The sequence below is a fragment of the Natator depressus genome, chromosome 2 (genome assembly GCF_965152275.1).
Source record: "Natator depressus isolate rNatDep1 chromosome 2, rNatDep2.hap1, whole genome shotgun sequence".
Classification (NCBI taxonomy): Eukaryota; Metazoa; Chordata; order Testudines; family Cheloniidae; genus Natator; species Natator depressus.
This window is the reverse complement of record NC_134235.1, coordinates 175,576,698-175,593,592: the sequence shown is the minus strand read 5'-3', so window position 1 is coordinate 175,593,592 and position 16,895 is coordinate 175,576,698. Positions and strand designations below refer to the sequence as shown.

The window sequence follows — 16,895 nt, the reverse complement described above, 5'->3', positions numbered from 1 at the left end:
TACCAAGTGTACCACAGCACCTCTAATAAACATTCCACAGTATGCTGTCAAAAATGCAATTTTGTTACACCTGAACTACGACTCGCCTAAAACTTTGAGCAAGTTGGACAAAATGGTGGTTAAAATGCTAGTGCCTGCCTAGTGGCTTGTCTACATCACCACTCCCATCATTTCTATCACCAGTGGAGTGGCACCCATGGTGAGAAATTTTAGGGGAAAGGTTAGCATAGACACAGCCCCAGAGTACAAGACTAGCTTCATGAGCCCGACATTTTTAGGAATCCTGTAAGCCCCACTGTCCCTGCTTTAAAATAAATTAAACAATCACCTAATGGAGAGACATGATTGAACATCATAGATTTTTAAACTGTGCATGTGATCCCCTCTCTTAGCTATTTTTCACTGTGTATTAGCTTTTTTCACTCAGCAAATGTGCAAAAATATTTGGAAAATAATAAATGCAAATATTTTTCTATTTATGTAGCTACCTTCTCCTGAAAGAACTCAGAGCACCTTATGAACTATGGTGAGAGACTCTAATTTCAGTTACGCAAAATTAATCTGGAGCAACCCCAGAGTTAATTGATTTACCTGTGTGTGCCTGGGTTTAGAGTCTTGTGCTATGTACATAAAGTGCCACTGAAACACAGCTATCCCTGGGATGGAGGGCTGCAGGCAACCAGCACATAGTGTGTTGCACAGCACTGGGGAGAAGGGAAGTTGTAGTCGAGAAACCAGAAGTCTCTGTGCTTACAAAAATTTTATAGGGGCTTCATAAGAGAGCAGACAGGGCCCTCAGTTTATATGGTCTTATATGAAGGACCCATAATAAACTGCTTGGCATTCAATTTATGAGTCTTGGAAGAATGTATGGTTGAATTAATTCTCCCTGGATTTGAACCTCTGGTTCTAGGTAGTTTTACCAGAAATGTTTCAAACCTAATGCTTAAAAAAAACATATCCTGCCCCCATCCAGCACTGGAACAACTTGTCCTTTTCGTTCAAAAAAGAGGCATTCCTATTAAATATAGTATCAGGATATAATCTCTAGCTCTAAGAGCAACCTCATCTATTCATGAGACAGTTTTACAATTTTGGACAGTACACGAGAACATAGCTAGCAATTTCTTATGATTTAAAATATCCTTTCTTCCTATTGAAAGTCGGCATGACCTTACTATAGTCTCAATACCTTTGGGCAATGAGTAAGTGGATGGTGTCAATAAGGACAATTAATATGAAACATGGAGAGAATCATCAAAGACTATGCACTGGAGTTATTGAAGGAGCTAAAATGGACCAGATCATTAACATACTAATGATCAGAGTGTTTTAATAACCTTTTTCCAGCTCCAAATCTCTAAAAAACAAAAAGAAAATACAAACGCGAGTACTTACTCCTTTACATTATTTTTAGGAAGCAATGGTTTTAAACTAAGAAAGCCTAGCTAGGAAGGCCTGTAAAATGATTCCTAATGTCAAAAGGATAATTAAAGAACTAATAATCATAGACGGCCGCTCATCGTGTGTCCAGTGCAACTCTCCAGGAGTCCCATTCATAACTGCCGCCATGGTAAAACTTTGCTGGCAGGGGAAATGATTTAAATGAGACCTTCAAAAGGAACTGATGATATTCCGTCAGCTATATGGTTCCAATGACCATACTACCCAGGCTGAGAGAAGGGCAACCAGTATATTAACAATTGAAAACAGATCTCATTTTCCTTTTGTGTCTTGCCACACCCATCACAGCCACAGCTAGCTAGTTTTCAGCTTGATGCACCTTCTTTAGGGATCTCTGCTTTACAAGGCATCATGTTGGTTTATAGGAGGTGTGTGAAGTAGTGCAGGTGCATGTTGCTATTTTACTACATGGTAGGTTTGGTAAATGTTTTGATTCAGTTGCTTTTTAAACTAAAGGATAAACTAAAACAGGACCCACGCAAAATGGTGCTAAGTAATAAGAAAAAGAGAGGACACCATGTTATGGTTAGGACACAAGAAACGTTAAGCTGATAAAAATGCATTTTTTGTCTTCCAGCTCCAAATACCTATAAACAAACGAAAAGAAAATACAAGTGCAAGTTCTTACACCTTTTAATCATTTTTAGGAAGAAGCAGTTTTAAATCAAGAAAGTACAGCTAGGAAGGCCTGTAGAGCCTTTAAAAATGATTATCTTGGTATCGAGGTACTGAGCCGGGACTTAAAAGACTGGAAAGGGATTTCAAAATGGAACTTCAACTCTGCACTCTGTAGAATTGTGGGTCTGTGCATATATCTGGAGAAATTTTTTCTTCCTTGGTGAAATGGTCAGATCAAAATTGGGCAGCTTGCATTTTGCCCTCAACACTTAGTCTTAGGCTGAGCCTGATTTCCCTTGGTAGAGATGCTCCATAGTCTAGGGCCCTTTGCTGAGAGCTGGGCACAAAACCCTTAATTTTTCATCTAATGTTATACATGCACTGATAAAACTCTTCTTTAGAATGGGTGGTGTTGTGATAATTGGGTGTACAAATTTACCCTAATTGTTAGCCTAACTGGTAAAAAGTGGGTAATGGTTCAAGAATTATCACCATGACTTGTTACATAAAACTACTTAAGAAAAGATGTGAGAAGAAGACAGAAAGATTAAGCTAATTTAAACAAAAATAGTTTACTGATGCCACTGAAGGACTGTGCTAAAATTGTGACTGGTAAACCAGAGGAATAGAGGATCAGAAATCAGTGGACTAAAATTGGTGCTTTGGATATTAGGCCTAATTGGTGGGCGAAATAAACAGAGGATGGATTACTCCACTCATCACCTTTTCGGGGCCCTTAAAAAAAAAAAAGAGAGACTTTTGGGGAGAAAAATAAAACTTTGTACCATCACTGTGGGAAGGGTTGTTGCTGTGACACCAGACCTTGATATGCCAGTGGGGATGCTTGATGATCATTGCTGCATCAGTAAGGTCACCAGCCTGATACAGGTGAAATCTTGCTGTGTCTTCCCCTCCTTGCATGTTCCTTTTCATCCCCAACCCTCTTCCTCCTATTCTCTCTTTCTCTCAGCTTTTCATCTGATCCTGAGATTAACTGTATTGCACAGCACCAGCATGGTGAAATGAGATGGCCCATCCAGAAATGCTCAGCCTGAGAAGGACGAGTGAAGGATAGGAACCTGACCAGACCAATCGCATGACATCCCTGAACAGGGAAGTGAGCCAGAGTCAAGAACATCCGCTATCATAGCTAACCTGCCAGTCCAAAGCATCCATCCATGTCTGACCAGTCACCCTCTATCCTAAGAACTTCAACAAAAGCCGTATTTCCCCGATCTTTACTGTTCTATCTCTTCTCTTCCTTCTGCGTCTGTCCATGTTGTTAAAAGCAGGAAAGACTCAATATTTAACAGAAATAACGCTTTCCTCCCTTCCAAGGAGAACTGTTCGACTGAAAAGAGACTTTAACCAGTATTTACCGTCTCTGCAAAGGAACTTTGACAGGTTTTTGATTAAGTTTGTTTTTCATAATCAGTCAATTTCAATGCTTTTTGCCTTGTTTTGATTTTTTTCTGTTCTTTTCCCTTTTCATGTGTTCCAATCAATACATTTCTAACCTTTGGCAAGAACTGCCTAATGTGATTGCCATTGTATTAAGCAGGCTGAGGTCTGTATATCAAACCCAAACCTTATTTAAAACTGTTTAATATTGGACAGTTTCAGAGTCACGTTCACACCTTTAACTCTTTAGGCCCATAAATTCATCTAAATTAATACAACAGTAGTTTCTGGGAGGATAACTTGTTGCTATAAGAAACAATATTGAGTGACAAAGAAGGGCCATGATTTATTGGTACTCACAACTACCATGCTATTAAAACCACCTAGCCAGTTCTTAAGTCTGGTTTGCTCATTCTCGTTGAATTACTGATGTTATTAGGGATACCAGCTTGATTACTAAGATTACAGCTAGACAGATAACACAGTTCTCACAGTGCCTTCCATCTGAGGACTTCAGAGAGCTTTAAAAACACTAATGATCTGATCTTGGCAATCAAGTACAGTAAGTATTATTTTTCCCATGTTTACAGATGGGGAACCTGGAGGACAGAGGGCTTAAAATGGCTTTGCCCAAAGTAATTTACAAAATGTGAGGCTGAACTTGGAATAGAACACAGGTTACCTGATTCCCAGTCCTCTGCCCTAACCCTAATTATTGTTCCTCCCTAGACCTGTACACCGGAAAAGGTTAAATTCACTCATTTTCCATTGGCTCATTTTATCATCCCTTTACTTCACTATGCCAACTATCCTCTAGGCTTAAGTCACTCCTGTGTGTGTCAGTGGGTAGAATTTTCAGTCCCATCCCAAAATTCATCCCTTGGGGAAGGACAGGCAGCTATCCATCAGGCATCTTGCCTGGCTGGGCCAGGTTTAGTTTCACTGGGTTTATACTCAATCAGTATGTTACCGGGTGCTCTACCAGTATTTATAGCTGATGGAATCTTCTGTCTTGCTGGCCCCACTCACTTTGTGGTTTGTACTGAGTGCTTCAGATTCCCAACTACTGCTGTGACCCTCTTCAGGGCATATTTTCTGCTGTGACCCTCTTCAGGGCATATTTTCTGCAGGGGACTCAAAGCTTGCCACTAGAGGAAACTGGACCAGTTAACTGTACTTTTTCTATAAAATCTGAAAAAAACAGAACATTTAAACATCCCTCTTCCTAGTATATGGCAGCTGGTGTAATTAAGTAGAGTTGCTAGAGAGTCTTCTTTTAGAAACCAAGTTTAAATGCTCTGATTTTTAACCTTCTAAAGAATTTTTTGCTTAAAATATTTGATCTTCAAACTAGAGCTGCAGGAGCCTGTTAACTAAATGCCATCTTGAATGCAGTGTTTTTGTAGCCATGCTGGTCCCATGATATTGGAGAGACAAGGTGGGTGAGGTAATAGCTTTTATTGGACCAACCTGTGTTGATGAGAGAGACAAGCTTTCAAACACAGAGCTCTTCTTCAGGTCTGGGAAATGTACTCAGAGTGTCACAGCTAAATGCAAGGTGGACCAGACTGTTTACCATAAGTAGTTAACACATTTCAAGGGACCATTAAAGGTAAAGTGGCCAGTTAACACTTCTCCATTCATGGGTAGAGGGAGGTAAAAAAAAAGTTAAGGGGTCTATGTTCATAAAATCATAGAATATCAGGGCTGGAAGGGACCTCAGGAGGTCATCTAGTCCAACCCCGTGCTCAAAGCAGGACCAATCCCCAGTTTTTGCCCCAGATCCCTAAATGGCCCCCTCAAGGATTGAACTCACAACCCTGAGTTTAGCAGGCCAATGCTCAAACCACTGAGATATCCCTCCCCCTCAGGTGGGTATATATTGGATTTATGGTTTATTAAAACAATGTCTCTACTCAGTCCATGATTTTTAGTATCTCGCAAAGTTACAAATTTAAGCTCCCGGGCTTTCTCTGTTGAAGTTATTGCCAAACACATCCATTTCATTCTCACCCATAATAATTTTACATTCAACAAGAAACACTTTGTTCAAACCATGGGGGCAGCCCTGGGTACTAGGATGGCTCACCAATATGCTAACCTCTTCGCAGGCCACCCTGACAAAGAATTTCTGGACAAATGCCCAAGAAACCAACGCTATACCTGAGATACATTGATATTTTCAGCCTCTGGCTAGATAACCTAAATTCCCTCATTGATTTTCCACTACAACTTCAACAACCACCACCCACCCATTATTCTTTCTCTAAAACACTCCCACACTAACATCAACTTCCTGGACACCACAATCAGCTTCAACAATAAAGACTAGTAAATTTGTTAGTCTCTAAGGTGCGACAAGTACTCCTTTTCTTTTTACGGATACAGTCTAACACGGCTGCTACTCTGAAACCAGCTTCAACAATGGAACTCTACAGACAAGTATATACAAGAAACTCCTGGATCACCACACCTTCACAGATCCAGTAATTGCCCCGAACACATGAAGAAATCTGTTATCTACAGCTAGGCACTCAGATACCACAGAACATGCTCTGCGGAGAAAGTTTGGGATACACCTGAACACACGTAAAACTGCCTTTACCAAACAAGAACATTTCACCAGAGAAGTAGATCGCATCATGGAATGGGTCACTCAAATACCCTGAGAGAATCTGCTTCAATACAGAAATAACCCCCTTCCAACTGCACACCTCTTGTAACACCTACCATCCCACACCGGCACCCATATGGAGTATCATCAAACAAGCACAACCCATACTTAATGGGGGCCACATCCTGAAAGAAATCTTTCCTCAACCCCCACTTCTGGCCTTCAAACAACCCCGCAACCGCTCCATGCTCATCATCAGAAGTAAGCTCCCACAGACCAAAACACACCAACTTAAAGTGGCACCAGAACAACAGATACAACCTGCAGACACATCTCCACTTCGATGATGATCAACACCCCACACAACACACCTTTCAAGATCCATGGGTCCTACACATGCCTGTCACAATGTGGTGTACCTCATCCAGTGCACTAAATGCCCCAAGAAAACTGTGTGTGTGAAATGTGACAATCATTATGCTCTTGAATGAATGCACACAGAAAAATAAGAGACAAAAACATCATATCACAAAGCTCAATATCTGACCTTAGTCCTCATCCTCAAAGAAACCTGCACCACACCTTTAAAGACAAACCTGGAAACTTAAATTCATCACTTTGCTAGATACTAAAAATCATGTACTGAATAGAGACACTGGATTTATGGCTTATTACAAGTCTATAACCCACTTAACCCTTACCCCCCACCTTGCCATCTTCTTTTTCTTCTCCCCCTCCTCTGACTTGAGGGGTGTTAATGGGCCACATCACCTTGAATGGCCGTTAACTACTTATGCTAAACAATCTGTTCCACCCTTGTATTTAGCTGTAACACTCTGAGTATATTTCCCAGACCTGAGGAATTCTATGTAAACTTGAAAGCTTGTTTTTCTCACCAACAGAAGTCGGTCCAATAAAAGATATTACCTCATCCACCTTGTCTCGCTAAACGGCATCTTACCACTTTGTTAAATTTAGGATACCAGCTCTCAAATTGTGGTCCGGGGACCATTGGTGAGCACTTGCTGATGGTCTACCTAGTGTTGGCTCTTCACATGGTGCTGTTTCCAATTGCATTAAAGGCAGCTAAGATACATTAAACGGTTTCCTAATATTACTGTTCCATGTAAACTGTATGCTGGGGGTGCCACAACAGTCTTATATGATTAGGACCAGGAAAGGAAGTGGTCCACATGGTCACAAACAGGAGAAGAGATGGCCCATGTTCCAAGTTTTATACTGAAATACAATCCACACTGTAAACAATTAAAGAATCCTTGGGCAAAAAATTTGCACCAAGTACAGCCTGTGGTCTTGTAGTGCTATTAGAATACAGGTAACTAAATGACCTTGCACATTTCAATATTGCTATGGGTAGATTCATCTTTTTTCTTTTCAATGTTTTGAATTTATATTCAAGTACTTTTTCTCCCTCTGTAAATGGTCTTTATTTATGATTTTAATTAACCTGAATATTTAGACAGAGATCATTGTGGCCTACATAAGACTTCTATGTGAGCCTTAATTAATTGATCTGCAGAGCTACTTGAGGTATTAGGCTAACCAATTACACCTCAACAAACTCTCAGATTTCTATTTTTGCATTTTTATTTTTATAAAACAAAACAAGAGTAGGTGGAGGAGGCTGCCTGTAAAAAAGAAAATGCTGCAGAAACTAAAAGGAGAAAGGATGTGTTTTGAATTAACTATTTTCAATTAAACCTGATTCATCTCTACTCCTGGTTAGTGGAGGCATTCAGCACAAACTGCAAAGGACTTTTTTCCCCCTTTAAATTCCTATCGCAGGTCCCCTTCAAAAACATGCTGCCCCTGCGTTGTTAATTTCAAGGGTTATATAACCAGGCTTCCTCCTCCATGCAAAAATTACTACCCAAGAGTCTTTAGCTGCAGTACATAGTTTCCCACTTTATGAAGATTAAAGAGAAATTGTATGTTATTAAAGACAAAAGGGCATTTCTTCCAAAATAATGCACCCGGCAACATGAACCATGGGTGAGCTGGGTGACAATGTCAATATATCTATTTTGCCCAATAAAACTCACTTACAGGAAGGCTTTTCTACTACTTAGCTCCACCAGAAATAACTTGGAGAGTTTCTGAGTGCTCTGTGGGCTTTTGCTTGGCTCTCTTCCCCTTTCTTTCCAGGCTAAACTATGGCAGCAGACAGATCACTCCACGTTCTGAACTGGCTAACTGCCAGACGACAGTCACCATTTTAACAAAATGGTGATTCATGAGGCATTATGCTCCGACATTACACAATGGCCTAAGAGCGCACAGTCTGTTTTTCCATTTCATTCTTCTTTATTCAGAAAGGTTTCAGAGTAGCAGCCGTGTTAGTCTGTATTCGCAAAAAGAAAAGGAGTACTTGTGGCACCTTAGAGACTAACCAATTTATTTGAGCATAAGCTTTCGTGAGCTACATGCATCCGATGAAGTGAGCTGTAGCTCACGAAAGCTTATGCTCAAATAAACTTGTTAGTTTCTAAGGTGCCACAAGTACTCCTTTTCTTTATACCAGGAAAAAGTTCTCATATTCTGTGGAAGCTTTTGGGGGTAATATATAGGGAAGCGCTCTCTCTCTCTCTATTTTAATCAACAAGCTCTTCAGAAGTCCTGCTAGGGCAACAATCAAAGACTTCTTGATATAGTGAGAGAGCTCATGCTGTTATGATAACCCCATTTTCAAGTACAAAAGGCAGTGATATGACTGCAGATATTCCATATTCCATTTCAAGACCACCCCACTGAGGCAGTCATTGGCTTGGAGGATTTCCAGCTAAATCCAAATTTGAAAAAGATTTACCCCTCAGAGTGACAGAGTTTGCAAGCTCTCTACTCATTATTTCTTAAGTCAATTCTTTCAACCCACTGTGACTACCCATGTGTATCCTACCACCTGTTCAGACAACAGTCTTAATAGAAGTTTGCTCTGGGGTCTTTATCACAGAATAATGCCAGTTAATTATTTTTTAAATGGGCAATTAAATGGTTTTAGTTTCTGATGGGTGGCCGTGTTAAGATACCTCTTTGCACATTCTGCAGACTTGGAACATTTGCCCCAGGGGTTATATTAAAAAAAAAAAAAACATAAAAAGGATGGATCAAGATGCAGACATAATAAATCAGAGCAACTACATGACCTTACTGTTGTAACCATTGTCCTTTCTCCTTACTGCCCCCCATTGTTGCTGGGTTTTTGTTCTTTTTCCAGTTACTTATCTTGTTAAGACTAAACTTTCAGATTTGAGGAGACTGGCTCAAGATTGGCTCTTGTGTGCACACAAGAGAGGTGAGAAGAAGACTCATGGAGGCTTCCCCACTTCGCACCCATTATTATTAGCTATTTATATTGCAGTAGCACCTAAAAGCCCCATTCAAAGAACCAAGGCCTCATTGTACTAGGCACCGCAGACACACGTAACAAAAAAGACACTCCCTGTCTCAAATTGCTTACAGTCTAAGTAAGCCCATCACGGTCCTTACTTTTTACTGGGCACAAGGTCTCTGTGAGTTTAGCATCAACAGCATCACTAGCTTCCATGATACCACCGTGTGGGAGGAGGAGCATATGCAAGCGCCTTTGCAAAAAGTGGTGCAGCAGCTGTCCCTGAATCAGTAATAATGTATGCTACAGCTCCTGATGGGGCGCGGTGGAGGGCACCCCCTTCAAAGTGCAGAAGTATCCTAAGGGCACAGTTATAGCCCATAGGTAAGTCAGCTCTTTGGGGGAGTGTGGTGGGTTTCATTCACCCCTAGAGCACCCCATTGCCGTCTGGTCATGGTACTGCCATTCTCTTCGGCTACCAGTGTCCCCCTGCAGGCTGTCAGATGGCCTCTGTGGGCCTTATGTCTCTGGGCCCTTCAGGGGTACGACAAACTCAAAAATTAGAAACAGGTCTTTGCCCATCAGGGCCAATAATAAACAAACTAGTTTCTTACTCTTTCTGGGTTTAATTCCCTGCCAGGGATTGAATCAGCAGAGTTCCTTCTTATTCTCAGCCACTGACTATGGCCAATAATAGTCCCTGACCCAGCCTGGTTCCTCTGGCTGCAGCCTGTGGAGCATCCTGCCTTGCTCCTCTGGCTCCAGCTAGGAACTGACTTGTTGACAGCAGGCAGCTACCTTTTATTTAGGCCTGCTGAGCTTTGATTGGCTGTTGCTGGTCCCTAGCCCTTCTGACTGCCAGAGGCCAAATCTTGCTGGTTTCCAAAGGGTTGCTCTGTTCTTCACAGAGAACTGTTTTCTGAGGTGGGGTGCAGCAGAATAGTGGGGCCTCCAGTAGGGGGCCACAAAGGCCTGGTACACCCAGTCACCAGGAGGGATCATGTCTTTTATTTGCCAGCAAAGCAGCATGCACACTTATGGTGCTGCATAAATATGATACTAAAGCAATTAATTTGATTGTCCAATATAGTTCTTTGCAAGGCATGGTGCAAGGAACTTTTTGACCAGGGGCCAGATTTTAAACTTGTGTAAAATAGTATAATTCTGTTGAAGTGAATGGAGCTACACCAATATACACCAGCTAAGAATCTGGCTCATGTTTTTTTGAACTGACACTAGTTTAAAACAATCCATTACTTAAAGAACCAAAAATATTCCATCTTTCCTTTAGAGATTTTCCCAAAAACGTTTTACCCAACCTCTTTCCTCTCTCCCTCCCCAGAACTTTGGTGGTTCAAATAAAACGGATCCCAGATCCAAACAATCCCAGGATTGTGGTTTGGTTTAGTTAAAACCAAAGCCAGGTGATGATGGCCAAACCAAAGCAAGTCTCTTTGACCACTCAGCAACTGTGCAGAAGATGCTGCTGTTGCTGGTGAAAATGTACGTTACATGTCTCTGTGGATCTGTGTAAACATTTATAATGGTACACTGATGGTTTTTTTCCTTTCTGAAAATCCTGTGCAATTAGTTCATTACATATTATTAAACATTAAGATTATAATGATTTAAAGCTGAATGATTTGGCCATCTTTTCTTCATCTTCATCCTGGAAAATTTTCCAATTTGCAATTTTCCAAAAACATCCATCGGCTTTGGTTAAGGATGGTACACTGCTTATCTTCTAGGATGAGAATATTGCAGGGACTATATTTTATGCACAGAAAGCTGCCCTTTCACATCAATCTCTAGTTCTCAAATATTTATCTCTCTAGAATCTACTCTCTCTAGAATCTACTCCTAGCTTTTAGAGTTTTCTAATTCATGTTGCATTTACAGTAAAAATAAAAGTATAGAAATGTGAATCTCATCAGAATGTGGGTGGGAGTGTCTGGGTGTATTGAGGCAAACTTTGGAACCAACTTTGGGTAGCATGTTGAATCCACAGTTTCTCATCTGAACTTCTGCTCCTGGGGAAGAAGGGGGCTACCGTTAGGGGAAAACAATCATGTAGAGTGTGGTTTGGTAAAGTGAGCTGTACAATCCAAATCCGAGCAATGGTGCACGTAGCTGAGAAGATAATTTTTCTATGCCTATAATTTATTCATCCCAAGGGGCACAGGTTATGGATTTGAGTACTTTTTAAAATCTGCTAGCTTTTGAAATATTTAAGCATCACATTATGTTTAATGTAAATGATCATAAAAGAAGAAAATTAAGGACAGGAAGTGACTAGAGAGGGGTGGTGAGTTGTGCTCACCACAAGTAAAAGTGATGGGCCTTTGATGAGGTATATAAATAATTAGTAGCACAATTTAAAAGCAGTCTTTTAAAAAAGAACGTTCAGGTTCTGAATACCACAGTCGCTGTGTGTTATTAATTTACAACCTTATTTTCCAGAGGGAGGTAGAGCTTTTGACCTTGTCATCAGCAGGGTACCAGAAGATCAAGAGAGCGTGCAAGGTATTTAGCTCTTGGTACAAAACCATTGCTTCAGATTTTTGTCAAATGCTAGGCCTAAAACGACTGGACCTATTCCACAGGTCAGAGTTCATATGAGGAAAATTCAAAAATTCCCACTGAAGCACAGGACACTCAAGAACGAAATTAACTAAAAGATTCCTTGGATAATTCCTTGTAAGAAAAGTCTTAATAGTTGGATCTAAAAACAAATACTGCCAATAAGTTATGCTCCTAAGCTAAACTAGAATAGAGAAATAACAGTGAAATGCCAGACTATCCAGGTCTGAGCAGTACCTTGTCGCCGTCGACTATTGAGTTTCCTAAAGCAGGTGCCTTCGACAAGTCGGTTAAGACGTTGCTGCTTGATGAGCTCTAAGATTTCAGGCTGAATCTTCTCTTTTAGCTCCCTGGAACAAACAAAGCAAAACCAGGCACTTTTTAGATTTATTCACATACCATTTTTTCTCACTGAGATAGACAGCCTCATGAGAGACTGAGCTTGATTTTGGGGATAGTAGTCTTACTCCAGCACCCAGTCTGCTTCGAGGAGGGAAGTTTGTCTAATGGCTGGCGTGCAGGAATGGGAGGTCCTATTCACATCACGGTCAGTAAGTCAGTATGTGGCCTAAGGCAAGCAATTTCACCTACTTGTGCCTCAGTGAACCATCTATAAAATAATACTTAGTATCATACATCATAAAGGCATGTGATGCACCTCACAGGATTATTGTGATGCTTACTTGATAAATTGGCATAATCAGACGCAATGTTCTACGAAAGTGCACCTGTTATCATTATTATTTAGTACAAGAGAGAAAAGATAATGCAAGCTATACAGTCTGAAACACCAAGAGAAAATAGTGAGCAGTCCCAATTCCAGCTCAGACAAAATATAACTGATTATACTTGATTGTTTTTATTTCCATATCACTCTATGAATTTACTACCATATGGAGTTTGTTGAAAAGTTCCATAGATTTTGATACTAATGTGTATCTAGCGTTAAATGTTGATTTCAGACACTGTCTAAGGATGCACAAGTGACTGAATTCATTGGCTATCTCCTTACTTAGATTCATTAAGAATATATAAAGGAGAGGTTTAAACATCAACTTGACAGCAAATCTAGTAAGACTAAGATGTAACTGAATGTGTAGAGGGTTCATAAAATATGAAGGGTGTCAAGACCATAATTTTGGGTTGCTGTGTGAATAAAGTAATACCAGACATCATTCTGTATAGCAGTAATCACAGTCAAGACTCAGGAAAGGAGTGCAGTTTTAGAGGTGAACCAAAATTCCTCCCCTCTGGAAAACATCAGACTTTCCATCTATGTTGATTGCCATGTTTACTTATCACTTCATCTCACACGCCCTCTGCATGCAGAAACCCCACTGAAAGCATAGCAAGTTCTGTGCATAAAGATTGTGCCCTTAATCAGATAGGCCATAATCCTCCCAGGTACTAGTTAAATGCTTATGTATATCGGAACAGGAGTTCTTGATGCACAATCTGCTGTATATTTACAAGCTGTGAAAAATTGATCCATTCAAATATCAAGTGACTAGAACTATAGAAACAAACTACCTTTAGAAAGTGTTTTATTAGTACTCATGATTATTTTCAAATACCATAGTTTTCCCACTGAGAGCCATGGTATGAATATTCTGCATGGTATTTATATACTGTCAAAAGACTTTAGTGCTTGAATAGGTTTCTTGGTTTTCCATGCTCTTTAGGAAAGAGATGGAGAAAAGACCCCCAAATACAACAGCAATGAGACACAATCTGGATTGGTTTAGCAGTTCTTTAATACAGTGTACATCTCACTGAAATGGCCTCAAGTGTTCAAGCATAAGTATGAAGAACAATTTGATATTTACACAGTTCAATCCAGAAATTGGATAATTATCACTAAAGTACACAGAATAACAACACTATAGAAATTAGACATGAAAAACCTAAAAAGGTCATCTAGTACAGTGGTTCTCAAACTAGGGCCGCCGCTTGTTCAGGGAAAGCCTCTGACGGGCCGGGCCGGTTTGTTTACCTGCTGCGTCCTCAGGTTCGGCGGATCACGGCTCCCACTGGTCGCGGTTCGCCGCTCCAGGCCAATGGGGGCTGCAGGAAGCGGCATGGGCCAAGGGATGTGCTGGCCGCCCTTCCTGTGCTGGCGATTGGCCGAACCTGTGGACGGAGCAGGTAAACAAACCGGCCTGGCCCACCAGGGGCTCTCTCTGAACAAGCGGCAGCCCTAGTTTGAGAACCACTGATCTAGTACATCCTAATGCAACTGGTCAGGCTCTGTGTTTCTTCCTCAGCCCAAGGACTTGACACAAATTGGGGGTCCTCTAAATAATAATACCTGAGAAAAATTAAATAACTCTTATTTATCCACTGCCAAACAGGTTTACCAGGTGGCTCACTGAGTATAGAGAGCACATTGTCTCTGCTCTGAAGAGCTCACAGCCTACACAGACAGCGTGCAGGCAAGGCACAGGGGAAATGTGGACTTACAAATTAACAAGGTGACAGAAGTGATGCGAGGTAAATCCCACTCCCGTTTCCTCCCCTCCGAGATTGCAGTTTCCCTTTCGTTAACCCCCATGTTTCCTCCTCTCCCCCTGGAAAACATTGTTGCCCAACATAAACCAGAGACAGAGATCAGGAGTACTTGTGGCACCTTAGAGACTAACCAATTTATTTGAGCATAAGCTTTCGTGAATTTGAACGCTAACCAATCCAAAAATAAATAAAACCCCTCAAAAGTGGCTCAGTATCCAAAGGCTTTCTTGCCATAAGAGAGAGGGAGGAGGGGGCCTTCTCTCTCTCTTCTGATATGACCTGCAACACTGCAGTATCTGAGTGCCTGACAGATATAAATACCCTGTAATGCTGAGAAGTATTATTATCCTAGTTTTTACAGAGTGGGAAATTTGGCATGTGGAGATTACTGGGAAGATTTTCAAATGCACAAAGAAGAGACAGGTAACCAATTCTCACTGATTTTCAATGAGCCTTTGAAAATCTCCCTCTAGTGACTTAAGCCTAGGTCCTGTGCCTTTAGCACGAGACCATCCCCCTTCTGCCTGGTCAGCCTTCACCCTAGTGTCGTCAGCAGCTGCTGCCAGTGTAAAATTGCTCTCTACCATACTTTTTCCAGTGCTTTGTCCAACCCTGATTTAATTTTCTTAAGCAACTTGGCACCAAGTACTTCCTTTGCAAGACTATTCCAAAACCTAATTCATCTCACTGTCAGGAAGGCTTTCACTCTTACTGCTTTCAGATTATATAAAACGGGGCTGGGTACACTGAGTAATCCTGCTAATTACTACCCACGCACCTAAATAAAGGACCTTATCCTCTGAAGCATTTAAGTTTCCTCAACCACTGAAGTCAGTGGGAGTTGAGGAAGTTCAACAATTGTAGGGTTGGGCCCCAAACCAGAAGAGCCACTCCACTTACTGGCAGAAATATCTCACTCTGCCTAATTTAAAAATCAAATCTGGAGAGCAGTAAGATAGAGAAACACAATTTTAAATATATTTTTGGAACATTTTTATCTCATGATTTCAGAATAGCATAAGATCCAGTTTGTGCCTGGGGAAAGGGCAAGATAGCAAGGAAAATATGAGGAAGGGATAAAACAGCTGATTGCATTTTAGTTTCTACTAAATAATTTAATTTAATGATTTAATAATCACAAGGGTTAGTAAGTTGGAAGGGATCAAACACTTGAGACAGCCAAATAAGAAGGTGTCACTAACTTTATGATTCTCCCCATTGGTTTCAGCACACCATCAGCTACTTGCTTTTAAAACACACATCTAAGCAACTCATGGCTCACAAGATCTTTAGAAATTATTTTAATTTTTTAAAAAAACAACAGAGTGTTTTTTAGTACCAATTTCATCTGCCTCTAGCCCTGTACCTTTCCTACTCACAGCTCAGATTCCTTCCAATCACTTTCTCTAGAATTGGGTATTTTATAGTGTTATAATCATTTAAATTACAATAGAAAAGTAATCCCAAAGCACCTTTCATCTGTTATATTGTATTCTCTCCTATCATTAATGCTTCCTGAACAGTTATTATTGACACTTTCCAGCCTAGCAGAAAATTATTAAAGATAAAAGAAAGGTATAAAAACCCAAATCCCTCCAAATGTTCCCCTCTGTGTTGCTGACTTACAAACAATCCTTCCCTAAAAACTGCTTCATTAACAAACTCCCCCTAGGCCACTCCAGCCTCCTCTTAAACATCATAATTTTGCCTTTTATTCACCCAGCTCTACTGTTATTTAGTGTGCCAAAGAAATGACCTAGTGCTTTGCATAGCAACATGATCAGTAGAACTGCGTACACCCTTCCATCTTCTTTTCTTCTTCTGCTAGCCTTAATCCCATCTATATGGGGTCAGCACTTTTAGTCCTCCTTCTCCATTCCAGTCTGTCTTGAAGCAGTTCCTCAGAAACTCCGCAGCTAATCAAATACTTTTTTGACGACAGTCATCCATCTAATTCTGGATCTTCCTAACCCTTCTCATACCCTCTGCTTCTAAATTTAACACCCTGTTTCCTATATATTCTTCCGATCTTCTTTTCACATGCCCAAACCATCTAAGCCTGAATTTCTCTCAGCTTTTCTATAATTAATTCCACCATCACACTTCCCTTAATTCGGTCATTTCAAACATAATCCAGCCTGGTAACTCCAAGCATCCATTTTAACTTTTCCACTGTGTTCAAGATCTGCTCCTGCTTCCTCCTCAGTGCCTAGCATTCAGAGTCATACCAAAATGGATTTTGTAGATCTTATTTTTCAATTTGATAGGCACTCTCCTATCACAGATCATGTTGCTCACTTCTTTCCATTTAGTCCATGCCTTTCCTGTTCTGCTAAAAAGTTCCTTGTTGAGTTCATCATT

At 40.6% G+C, this 16,895-nt stretch overlaps 1 protein-coding gene across 6 annotated transcripts in view; it reads right to left on the bottom strand.

The window, feature by feature from the left end:
* The window catches only part of ELMO1 (engulfment and cell motility 1), a 418,423-nt gene that overhangs the window by 18,946 nt on the left and 382,582 nt on the right, over positions 1-16,895 (bottom strand). For all 6 annotated transcript variants that reach the window (XM_074945335.1, XM_074945337.1, XM_074945338.1 and 3 more), the window contains one exon: positions 12,264-12,376. In XM_074945335.1, coding sequence (XP_074801436.1) covers positions 12,264-12,376 — 113 coding nt within the window. The remainder of the gene's footprint in view (positions 1-12,263; positions 12,377-16,895) is intronic.